Genomic DNA, 13,396 nt, shown 5'->3' with positions numbered 1-13,396 from the left:
AATAAAATATAAAATTTTGGAAAACATGCATAAAAATGTAATTGGCTTTTAGTTTCTTTTTATCTTTTTTTCCGCAAGTTTTTGGCAACAACAGATATTAATTTTTCTAACCAGAATAAAAGGAAGGCTATTTTTCAAATTAATGTGTTGGACAATATTGAGCCAGCTGATATGTCTAGTGTTGTAGTATTTACTTTCCCCCTAATTTAATATACTCCCAATTCTGCTGTTTAATATCACTGATAATAAGACTCTGGGTCATTGTTGGCAGATTAAAAATTTTAAAAATAATTTTTAAATTACAATTTCCATGGCAGCAGTAACAGAATCTGCAACTAGAAAATTGCTTAAGATTGGACCATGTAACTGTGGAATTGCAGACTTTAAGTATTTCCTGCAACCAAAATAGATCTTGGAAAAATCCTAGTAAGGATGGCATTTAATAGCATTTAGTTAGCATTTAAGAAGAATTAGAGAGATGCAAAACCTATTAAACCTACTAAGATCTACAGAATGAAAAGAAATTTGTGTATATGTTCTACTTGGGTGAGTAGTCCATAACAGTAAAACAGACAAAATCATTTTGTTTGAAATGTGCTACTGAGTCCAGTTATGGATGGCTGGTTCTTACTGACTGGCTCCAGACTGGAGAAAGAAAATATTTCTCAAAAATGTTCAGTGGGCTTAGATCCATCCTGTGTGACTATATTGAGACATGGCCCCTACCTCCAAACTTCAGTGATGCCGTAAACAACCTACATTGGATGCCGTGGCAGGGCCCTCTCGGCTCATGGCTTGAGAACGAGTGCGAGGGAAGGAATTACGCAGGTTTAGGAGGTGGTCTGCGGTTTCGGTCCTGGACCAGCCGCCATGCAGCTTTGACCTCAGATCACACCATCTCAGAGTCTCAACATCCTCAACCGCATGACAAAGATACTAATGTCTACCCCAGAGAATTACAGCATGATCGCATAACTAAAAATATGTAAAACATCTAGCAGAGTGCCCAGTGCATAGTGGCTTCTCAAAACAGTTTAGCTCCCTTCCCTGTGGAACAGCACATGGTCCTTTATCAGGCTGGAGCTAACAGCTCCTCATCTGAAGACGTAGCCTAGTATGCAGCCTGAGGCGGTCCCATGACTACCAACCTTTTGCATTCTACTGTTAAAAAAGAAAGGGGTCAAATTTGGTTTCTCTTAATAGATTTTAGTGTCATTTACTGTACTTACAGTGCTGTTTTGTCGGTTATACCTGGTCTTATAATAGAAATTTGAAAACCGGGTATTTCCAAGAACTATTAAATGTTTAAAAAGCTATCATTTTATATATATATATATATATATATATATATATATATAATTGGCAAGGAATAAAAGAGAAATAGAAAGAAAATACAAAGAAAAATACAACTTTCCTCTTATACAGATATAGTTTTCCAATTAAGTATCTCAAGAAATTCAACAAGGAAGTGGGGAGAAAAGTAATTTTGAAATATTATTTGAAATTAAATAGGCTAAAATTGTTTCTGGAGGGTGACAGGATATGATGGCCTACTTCTAAAATTCATTATTCTTTTCTGTTTCACTAAGAATGACATAAAATCATACGGACTTAACATACTCTAAATCCACCTATATCTTCATGAGTGTGTATTCAGTGTATCTTTTATTTTTTCTGTTCTCACGTTGTTTCAAATAATTGATCAGCATTGACATGTTGTATGGTAATATTTAGAATACTGAGTCTGAAGTCTGAATAATTATGCATATATCTTTCTTACTAGGTTTTAGGCCACTGACTCAAAAAAGAAAGAAATCACACAGTGGTATTAACTGTCAGTCCTGCAGAGCTGCTGATAAGCAAACCTGTGAATTGCCAAATCAATTACCAGCCAGGTTCTGAATTCTAGAAGCCTTATCCCTTAAGATAGATGGATGAGTCAGAAATAACACAGCTTGATTTTAACATACCAGGTGGAGGAGGCAGTGCAATCTAGGGGGAAATCGTATTTTGATATATGAGTGTAGTCACTTGTTTTGGCAGGGGTTTTAGACAATATACCTGGAACCAGGTCAGACCTTCCCGTTCTGATCTTGGACTGTACCACACTTATAAAACAGTATAGCTCGTGGGGTATGTTCTCAAAAGCCAAAAGACTGTAAAGAAAAAAAGTTGCTAGTGGGCACTAACATGGGTGTCATGACTCTTTTCAGGTAGTAGGTGTAACCTTGAAGAAAAAGTGGCACTGTCTTCAAAAAAGTGACCTGACCCTGGCTTTGGTGGGTTTTTTCTGCAAGAAATAAAAAGCACCGCATGTGTTTATTATATATCCTTTCTAGCTGACCACTGCTTTGTTCTAGAGTTCAGCATGAAAGGACTATTTTTGTTTTGTTTTTATTTTTGTTTTAGTGAAATGGCATGTCCGTTGCTAATTCTAGCTATTAGAGTTGCACATGTGAAAACTATGTATGTAGTCGATGGATTGGTAGCATTTCAAATAAATAGTATATTGATAACTTGACCTGAAATCTTTGAGATGCTAATCAATTGACATTTGTTTTTCTTAGTCCAAGAGTCTGAACTATTATTTTTCAAAATCATACCTTGTAACATTAGATTTGCTCTTTTAAATACATTAAGAATTTAAATATAAGCATGCCACTTTGTTTATTACTATATTTTTAGAACTTCTTGGAGCATGGAAAGAATTCTTCACAGATGATTTTGCTCTTTTACAAAAAAATAAGCTGCAAAAATATTTGTTATAAAGTACATTTCATCTATAAATGAGTGTAGCTTATAAAGATGTATTATTAAGCTTATATAACATGTAATGTCATACAAATAAATTTTATATTTTGAAAAATGTTAAACAGTTTAATAGCACCATAATAAAGCTCTTCCCAGAATACAGAATTGTATGCATCTCTATTTTAGGAAGTTCACATTGCTTCACTAAAGAAGAAACCTGGGATCATTATGCACCCCAATTTCTTATGCAGTGACTCATCGCTTCCCTTTATTCTTCCAGAAATCAGTTATTCTAAGGATTATTGCCATATAATCTTTCAGAACACATATGAAAATTATACTGTTTATATGCTGAATAAAAGCTCTAGTATTTCACATTCTGTCTTGAAATAACACAATATTATTCAATAATGCTAGCTCTCAAGTAAAAACAAACCAAAGAAACAAACTTTCAGCATTGTAAAAAAGATTCACACATTTTAAGATCTATCAGCTAACCAGAAAGTTTTTCTTTGTTCCCCTAAATAAAAGCTGGCTTAGATTTTAGAAAGGCAATATCTAAGAAAATGGGCTTCCTAGAGTAAACCTGCCTTCCAGATACTTAAAGCCCTATGCAATATCATTCTATCTCTTTTTGCTGCATAGAAACTATCAAGATTTATTCATCTCTGGAGTTAATATTGACCCTAGCTCTCAATTTCATTTCAGACAATAAACCCCCATATGTCCATTTTTCTTTGCCTATGATAACTCTATATGCTACGTTTGTATTTTAATTTTACATTTACAGCACAAATATTCATTTATGCACTTAGGATAAAACTATTTTCTCAGGGGGGCTCTTCCCAGAGACCTGAGAAAATGGGAGTCCTTTTGTCTTTAAAATACTTAGATTATTTAATTTTTACATAGTATGTTTCTAATTGGGCTGGAAAGGAACTATTTTGCTTTGTTTCCTGGGGTTTTCTTTTCCATTACGCCATACCTACTCCCAAAAATATAGTAATCTTGTAAACTCAAAAGACAGAAAACTAGCCTATTTCTGTATTGTCCATATTTCAGCTTGCATGAGACAAACAACACTTTTACTTACATCTGGACTTTAGGGATTCTCTAATTAAAATACATTTTCTAAAATTTCTTGGCCTCAAAAACATTCAGAGTTGCAATTGTTTTTTCCACCGAGATTATACTGGGTGAATTCCTGTGATGTCAGGCCACTGAAGAATTTTTAGTGCTTTTTTGACAAATTTTGCTCTTTTTATACCTAATCCTCTAAAAAATGATGACACCACATACCACTTAGCAGAACCGTCTTTGGGAGTCAGCCCTAATACTAACCCCTGTCTCAGACTCCTCACTGTCATTCAAAATATTTAGGGATTATATAGTAATTTATAAATGAACATAACAGGCAATCCATACGGTTTTTTTTAAAGATACTATAAAAAGTATGTTCTTGTTATGTAAATTGCCTTAAAATATATTACCCACATAAAATACTATGTTAAAATTAAATTTAATACATCAGCTGTAAAGGTGAAAGAATAGCTAAAAGTTCACAAATAATCTTTTTTCGGACTTTGTGTGTTTTCTCCTCAGCCAAAAGCCTCAAGATTCACTTCAGCAGCCTATATCTTCATTTATGTTGGATTGATCTTTAAACATTAGAATATCTTGTAATAAATAATAAGTTAAAGATTTCTCCTGACACAAGTCATTGTTGATTTCACTGTTATAGGGAAAAGGCTCTAGGGCGGCAGATAAGGCTGTTGCCATGGTGATGAAGGAGATACCGAGGGAGGAGTCTGCTGAAGAAAAGCCCCTCCTTACTATGACATCACAGGTGGGCAGACCCTTAGGGTTCCTGTAGGAAGCTGACATATGTTAATATATCAGGCCTTGTGATTTTTAACTAGCCAAAAGGAAAAAGAAAAAAATTAACTCGTGAACGAATTTTAAAAAGACAGTTTCACTGAACTAATTATCTAATATAAAATGAAAACCAAAATTGATATTAAAGGAAAATTCCATCAAGTTATTTATTTGTGCATATTAATTTTCACTACTCAACTTTAGTTTAAAAAAAAAAAGAAAATGTATGTGAAAGTAAAATATGTTGCTTCTCTATAAAGAAGTCTGGATAACAACTTTGGGAGAAAAAAAAAACAATTAAGCTAATGGTACATTTGAACAACAACCAAAAAAATTTCAAATTTTTTGAATAAATACAAATTATATTTTATACATATGTCAGTTTACCAGTAGAATTTCTAAATTTTCTTAAATGTTAAATATATTATGTTGTGACGATGCATTCTACATATATATGTCTATATGTATTTATGTGGATAACCAATTTACAGGAATGAGCCAGAAGTCCCTGAGCTCCCATGCAGAAAATGGCATTTCTGACCTCTTATACTTAGTGCTCGTGACAACAAAAATATCATCTCTATTATAAGTACATGAGAGCCATTTTCAGCACTTATTATAAGAAGTAGAGGAAAAAAGTTTGCATTTGTATGCAAAGACATGCTGAGACTGTGAATACTGTGTGTCCTCAGGGACTTTTGAAACACCCTGTAAAATCCACATAAATATCTATAATATACTCATCACCACTCTGTAGAACTACCAGTTTTAAATTCTTAAATGGAAAATATTTTTACTCACATTTATCATATAATTTAGATTAGATCGTTATTTTAAACATTTCATTTTTTTCCCCTAATGCAATGGTAAATGCAGTGATTCAATTCCAATTATATAAACAGAGCTAGAATTAGAAAAATGTCCATTTACAGTCCTCATGAAAGGCATCTATATCAAAAGCTAAATTATGGCAACTTATTTTTAGTATGCCAGCATTTCTTATCTCCAGCTGCTGCCAACATGTGTGGTTTTATTTTATTCTAAACACTATGTTGTAAGTAATGAAAATTATATAACAACATATCACATCAAATTTGAATAATTTTTAAAAATTTACAATCCCAGGACTTTGGGGTAAATTTTATGTTGTCACTGTTTATCCATAAATAAAAGATCCTTCTTACCAATGACACAGAATAGTAGTTGAAAAGAAATTTGCTTGATATTTACCAAGTTCTCCATTCATTATTTAATTTATGTAGTAAAACAAACAGTGTTTTACATTGAGCTCCTGCCTATCAAAGTCAGACCTTTGTAGAATTCCACATCCAAATTATTAGCCCAGGGCTCTTCAGGTAAATGTCACTGGAAAGGTAAGAACTACTTGAGAGTTCTCAACTAATGACAATTACATAAATCAGTAAATAAGACCTATCCAAATTTGCAATTGGCACAGTTGCATTGCAACATACTGTCTCAGGTATCACAATTTAAGACAGGCTCCTAGCCCCCAAATTCTTTTTCCCCAAACCATGCATTGCTATGTGCTTTCCAGTAATCCTTTTCAGTTGCCCAAAATTACCATTACTGCCTAAGCTTGAATTTAAATTTTAATGCTAAATAATATTTTTTACTTTTAATTTATGAAAGAAATTGTGATGATTACCATTTTCTCATATTCAGAGCATTTGTGTGTACCAAATTCCTTCTTTAATCTCTGTCTAATGTTGCATTAACTGTTTTTGAGGTAGTTAAAATTTTACTGCATGAAGATTAAATAATGCTTTCTTTGATGCATCATATTCTTGTTGCATATGACCAGTTTATGAATCAGCAAACAGTTCTGATTCATAAAACATTTAATGCACCTGTTGTGTTGATAATTTTATGGAATTAATTCAATGACAGCTGTGATACAATTATTTCTCAGTCAAATGCAGTTTTATTAGTTGATATACTTTTTCCACTATACACAAGTGGCTTTTCTTCCCTGCTATGCACCAGTGGCGTGCACAAACCCAAAAGAAGCAGAATGAACTGAAAAAGTGAGTACTTCCCATGGCGACTGCAGCATTCAGTCTGTGTACCATACCTCATTCTTAATTGTTATCCTGTGTGAATGTATTAGTGTCTTGAAACATGTTTGTCCCAATGTCGCCTGTAAAGCCCCTATAACATAGTGCTATGTGCTGCTGAATACATCGACTCATTTTCATCAGTGGTATGTCGATGCCAGCTGCTCATGTCATGTATTGCAGATGTGTCAGAAAATAATTTCTGCTCTTTCAATAAGGTCTTTGGGACAATCATGGAGATCTAAGTCTCTGAAACACTGAGCCCATAACTGTTCAATCAACAGATTGCAAGTGTAGAATACTTCTATATTCAAGAATTTTTTTGTATTATGTGATAATTGTGATATGTTCCTCAACTTTTAGAGGGATTTAGCCAAACATATTATAGAAGCTTTGTTCAGTACACTAAACAAAGCAGAAGAGTTGACCAGATGACCTGAACTCAGAAATTGTTGAATCACCAAGAGGTGCTCTTTTGTTTAATATAATTATTAATTCTATACTAACAATATGTCAGGCATTACATGGAAACTCAGGCACATACTATCCTAGACTAACACTTATAAAAATAAGAAAAACAGTAAGTACACAAGTATGCATTGATGAAAGGCTTGAAGAAGAAAAAAAAAAATAGGTAGGTTATCAAGTCTTTAAGGAAAAAAGTCCTTCTAGACCTGCACTGTCCAAGACAGTAGCCACTAGCCACATGTAGGTATTGAGCACTTGTGGCTGCTCTGAACTGAGATGTACTATAATTGAAAAATACACTAGATTTTGAAGACTAATAGAAACAGTAATGTAAACTATCGCTTGATAATTTTATATTGATTGCATGTTAAAATGATAATATTTTGGATATAGTGGGTCAAATAAAATATGTTATTAAAATTAATTTCAACTTTTTCTTACTTTTTAAAATGTGGCTACTAGAAAATTTTAAATTTCAAGGCTCTCATATTGCCATAAAACAGTGCTGCTCTAGACTATAATAATATCAACAAATATGAGTACAGATAAAACACATAACTATATAACAGGAAATTGACTCTATCATAGAAAAAAGTTTAGCTTTCTTTAAGAGAACCAAGTGATTTAAGAGAACATTTCCTCATAAAGAACCTTCAGAAATTTTCATTTTGACCACATCTCCTTGGTACTTTTTTTAGCAAAATGTGTCCCATAATTTTTTGCCAATGAAACACAATGTCTTAAAACTATGTGTTCCAGGTCTCTTCTTGTTTTGGTTTGTGTTTTTGTTTTATCAAATTGACCTTTATTTTCTAAATCTCTGTCTCCATCCCTTATATTCCAGTACTGACTTGATTTTTGTACCTGGTAAATGTAAAAAGAGTAATGTCCTTAATTGGAATACTACTAAACACGGCTTTGTTTGGGTTTCTATTACCAATGCTAGGCAGTTGCTTTAATTCCATTCTCCTGCCTGTCTTGGTATTAGTACTACCCAAGCTATCAAGGGTCATTTCTTTTCATTTCCCCATGAATGGGTTCACATTTTATAACTGTTCTTTCAGGAAAATATTTGTGGTCAGTTGGTTGATACTTAGATCAAGCTAGAGAGTTAAAAGCTATCACATGGTCATCCTTCACAACAAAATACACTGAAACCCATATATAAGAATTGGGAAGTACTGTTAGCACATAGGACATTAAATCTGTGTTTCAGAGTTACCGTAACAAAGCTCTAAAAATCTGAATATTTAAGGAATGCATGCTAATGATTTAGCTGTCTTGTTTTTTCAAGAGGTTAATCAGTTAATTTTGATATTATTAATGAATCTTTTTCACAATATGGCCTCTCTTTTGATAGGCATTGGGTAAACTCCTGAGCTTAGGAAAGACTAATAAGGCAATAAACATGTAGTTCAAAGTCAAACTTATAAATAAAAACTATGCAACAAATGACACATGACACATTTTAAATCAACCATGTCACATATAGTTAAAGAAACTTTTAAAATGCACAAAGACGTACCTTTATCTTATATTGAAAGAATATTTGTACATTTATTCATACAGAAACAAAACAATCTTAGAAATTTTCTATTATTTTATGAAGTAAAAAGACATGGTATTTTATTACAAAATTTTCAAATCTGTGTTACAAGTATGAGATGTATGTCATGTCAACTATTTTAACTTATTAACTTAAATGTTTTAACCTTTTAGTTTTTAAGCACCAAAAACTTAAAAATAAGAACAAAATATTTCATTTTAAACCATAATGACAATTCAAGATCATCAATCTGAAGTGTAGAATAATAGATTATTATCTATTATAGACCTTGTTGTGTCATTTAAAATATATTTTTCTTGGTTAATTCTTAGTGATACAAGTTGTTATCACAAACCTTTAGCTATATATATTTTTTAAGATAAATAAATTTATATTTAAGTCACAGAACAATCAATATCAACATGCATGGAAGTTTAAGTGACAGGCAGTATTTAAGAGAAAAATATATACCTTTCATCTTGGTTAAATATTCCCCTGTAGCTAAGATCATATAATAATTTAGTTTTTTAATTTGAATATAGAGAACTTCAAGTTGAACTAAAGTAAACGTATTTTCAGATAAAGATTTGTTTTCTTGTTTTTTTGGGGGGGTTTTTTGAGGTACCAGGGGCTGGGGATTGAACCCAGGACTTCATATGTGGGAAGCCAGCGCTTAACCACTAAGGCACATCGGCTTCCCTGAGTTGGTTTTTTCATTTGTTTTGCTTGTTGTTCTTTTATTATTTCAAGAGGTACTGGGAACTGAGCCTGGGACTCCCATGTAGGAGGTGGGAGCTCAACCACTTGAGCCACATCCACTCCTTCAGATAAAATTTTAAGACAGGAAATGATCCGTTAGAGTTGGGTGATAGCCTGCATTTGTCCAATACAAAACACAGTGTTGATGTAAAATAAAAACTAACTGAACATGTGGTAGCTAATATTAACCACATCAACTAACCAGTCTGAACAAGTCATAAGTAAACCGAAGACCTTTGACTGAATATTTCATTCATAACCTATGATTACAAGGACAGTGTAAAAATTCAATAGTCTTTGACAAGAAGCACATACATGCAAGCTCTCACCTGTCCTACTTTTCCTTACTTTTCTCCTTACCTCTTTCGTTTCCTTTTGTTTCCATGTTGGTTGACCATTTAAAGGTTTTCTCTTAAAAGCTCCAGATTTTACTCTCCAGTCCAAAAAATCACTGAGAGAGCATTATTTCACTCTTCTCTCATTTGCATCAGTCCATGGCACAGGGAAGGGCTGGGCCTTTATTTCTATTTTTCTCAATTAAGGATTCATTCTTTGTACACTTGACTTCTTGGTAGAAACCTTTATACCATTGCATTTGGAAATGTTCCTTGAGCTTCCACTAGATTTTCAAACATTCAAAAGATGTGACATTTGGGAAAATGAACCTAGATTTGTGGTTTAAAAACTGCCAGGAAATTGGCAAACATTTGTGAGGGCCACTGACCTCTCTGTGAATTGATTAAACATGGCATGATATTGAGGATGCCCATGCAATCATTCTTTTATATAATTTACCATTCAGTTAGACTGTATAAAATCAGTCAACACTTTTTAAACTCTGTTATGGAATACAAAAATTAATTGCATGAGGTTTCTACCCTCAAGGATGTCAGTCACAGTTTAGTGGGGACGGAAACAGGTAAAACAAAGATTATAATACTGGGTAAAGCACAGAAATGCAGAGACACCATAGGAAGGCACTCGCTGGCTGGTGCTAGAGAAGATTTCCAGATAATGTGCTGATAGAACTGGATCCTGAAAGAGAAGTAAGAATCTGCCACCATCAGAAGGACCTTTGAAGTGATACCAATGTTGAGAAAAAGCCAGAGGAGGATAAAGAATGTAACTAAAAAAATATAAATAAATTATATATATTATATATATATATATATATATATATAATATATATATAAACAAAATGAGACAAAGGCCTTAGCAACTAATGGAGAAGGGGAGACCATTTTGGACCATTGGACCAAAATTGCTATCACCCCAACTCAGTTATTAAAAACCTGGAAGCAGTTTGAAAGTGAAGTTTAGGTGGATTATTGGGTGATTTCAGTTCAGTTTGACATTTTCCTTTGTTACTCTAAGAGCTAAAAGATTTGTTTATTTTTCAAGTAACAATAGGAAAACCCATAAACTTGCTTGAAAATGAGGAAGGTACCATAGGAAAAAGTTTCCTATATGTACCAATAAAAATAAAAATGAGATTCAGTATAATTAAAATAATGATCCCTAAATTTATTCAACTTAAGACACATTGGACTGTATGAAATAGATATTTTTATGTCTTCATTTTCACAAAGTCACTGTTCCATTCGATAACCACTTACTGAACACATTTTTCATGTAGACCTTCTTTTCAGGGTTGTGAGGATATAATGTGAGTACCCATAGCCTCTGACCTCAGAGCTTATGAGATTTACTTATCTTCTACTATCACCTGTATCATCTCCCATATTTCTATCAAAACCAAAAAACTTCCAGTTCCTCAATTACCTTTCAATGCTCTCTGTAATCTGGTCCTCCTTCTTCTCCATGCTGAGCCCAGCAGCTATCCCTCTCTCCACGCCCAACCATTTCCCAATAGCCAAATCATTCTCCAACTGGAACAAAAGAAGTCAAAGTAGATTTTTACTTCTGCTTTGGTTTGTTTCTGTGAAAGAAAACTACACAAGGAGCTTAGTTGTAGGAACGGGGCAGTCATAGCAACTCTATCAGCCCAGGTGTGAACTATGGTCAAAAACAAGACACTAGGCAAGGAGGAGAAACAGAGCTGTGAGGAAGAGTTTTAGCAAACGGTGGAGAGGCCACACCTTAGACCTGGACTGTCTGGGGTCTCTCTGGGAACAATCTGCCTTTTGGCATTCCTTTCTTCCTCTGATGAAAAGTATCTGAAATTGTTTGGTGCTTTCTCCAGAAAATAGTCTGAAATTTGAATGAGGAGAGCTACTCCCCAAAACATCCTATTACCTTTGATAAAGCAGACTTGCCTAGAAGGACAACCCCTATCAATTAATTGTGCCTTTCCTGATGTTTTCTCTATACATATTAAGTGGACAAAGGTCTTACTTCATAAAATTGTTTATTCAGTTTGGACTTTAGTTTTTTAGCACTTACAACTAAAAGTATTGACAGAAATCTAAAACCCTGGGAACTGGTCTTCTGAAACAATACATAATTTAAACCTATTCTACCCACACAGAGTTGTGATTTAGAAATAATTATTATTCCTTTTTTTAACAAAGGAATTTAATTGTATCCAAAATAAAGAAAGAATACAAGGGGATTTTTCATGTAATATAATTTATACTTATCTTTATATAACAATAGATATTTCTCAAAGTCATGTCATTCAAACAGACAATCATGGCATCATACAGGCATAGTCATACTTTAAAAATAATGGTTGCATTGCTTGTGTTTTTTCTTTGCACTGAATACACCTCAGCCAATGGGCCGGTAAAACCTAGAGCCAGAAGTCAATAAGCACACTGTATCACTTTATAAATGCAGGCTGTTACAATAACTTCTACTGGTAAAGTGTAGTGCCATATTTGATGGTGACTTTTATCTTCCATGAATGTGTAGAACACAGCAGAATTCATGTGTCACCAATAGTCATTTGAATGCCACAGCCTGGAAGTGAGCATTGCTTGCTAAATTAGTACCGTGTCACCATGGTGATGTCACACTTAGATGGGGTCTATCACATCTAAACACATATGGTTAAAAGGTCACATTCTACCAGGAAAGATACATTAGCGTATGGTCTTTTGAAAACTGTTTAATATGCACAATTTGTACATGAACTCACTATTAATGAAATACAGATTCTAGACCACTAACCATCATTTATGTAGTATTTGCATTTTTCAGAATAGCTCACAGAATTAGTGATGTTTAACTGTTTCTTCGTTTTTTTTAGTATATTATATTCTGTACCAGTGCTTTCATCTACATTTCCAGATAATAAAATTGACTTACATGACAGGAAATATTATAAATCACTCTTAAAGTCTCAAGTAGACCGTGGCATCTACAAAAATTCAAATATGTTTTATTCCAGAAACACAGGACGTTCATAGTCTCAACACTCAAAAATACTTCAATATAAATAGGATGGGCAATACACAAGAATGTGAGAATTCAGAAAACAAAATGCAAGTAACTCAGAGTTCTACTCCTGAATTGAAAGATCATCCTACGAAAGTTTATGACCAAAACAGACCTTGGATAATTTTTTCCTTAGAGAAATGTGCAAGTATTTACACAAAGTAGACACTAAAACTTATAATACTTAAAGAATATATATATCACTGTAACCTGAACACTAAAAGAAAAAGGGTATTTTCGAAGCCTGTCCCTTGATAATTAACTTGTCCATAATTAATATGCGTGACAATCAAATTGCCAACTCTATTGCAAATTCTTAAACTCTACTGGATATCTGAGATTTATCCACATTAAGGGAATAGCATGAATATGTCAAAGTACCAAATGTTCCTCTTGGTTTCCAGTCCCTGAATGACCACTAAGTATTTCCATAGTGTTTTTTCAGAAATAATAGAATTGCCTTTTTTTCTTCTCATATTTTCCACTATTTAGATCCCTTGCCCTCTACCATAAACTCTAAGCT

At 33.4% G+C, this 13,396-nt stretch overlaps 1 protein-coding gene across 19 annotated transcripts in view; it reads left to right on the top strand.

The window, feature by feature from the left end:
• Positions 1–13,396, top strand: part of PEX5L (peroxisomal biogenesis factor 5 like) — a 231,689-nt gene that overhangs the window by 123,476 nt on the left and 94,817 nt on the right. For 11 of the 19 annotated variants that reach the window (XM_058295383.1, XM_058295385.1, XM_071214647.1 and 8 more), the window contains one exon: positions 4,493–4,597. The exons of 5 other annotated variants lie outside the window; for them this stretch is intronic. In XM_058295383.1, coding sequence (XP_058151366.1) covers positions 4,493–4,597 — 105 coding nt within the window. Of the gene's footprint in view, positions 1–2,213; positions 2,280–4,492; positions 4,598–13,396 lie in introns of all 19 variants that reach the window. 3 more of the 19 variants (XM_058295380.1, XM_058295382.2, XM_058295381.1) reach the window with 1 other exon arrangement.

Source organism: Dasypus novemcinctus, chromosome 4, assembly GCF_030445035.2.
Source record: "Dasypus novemcinctus isolate mDasNov1 chromosome 4, mDasNov1.1.hap2, whole genome shotgun sequence".
Taxonomy (NCBI): Eukaryota; Metazoa; Chordata; class Mammalia; order Cingulata; family Dasypodidae; genus Dasypus; species Dasypus novemcinctus.
The sequence above is the reverse complement of the archived record's forward strand: the minus strand, read 5'-3'. Positions and strand labels throughout refer to the sequence as shown.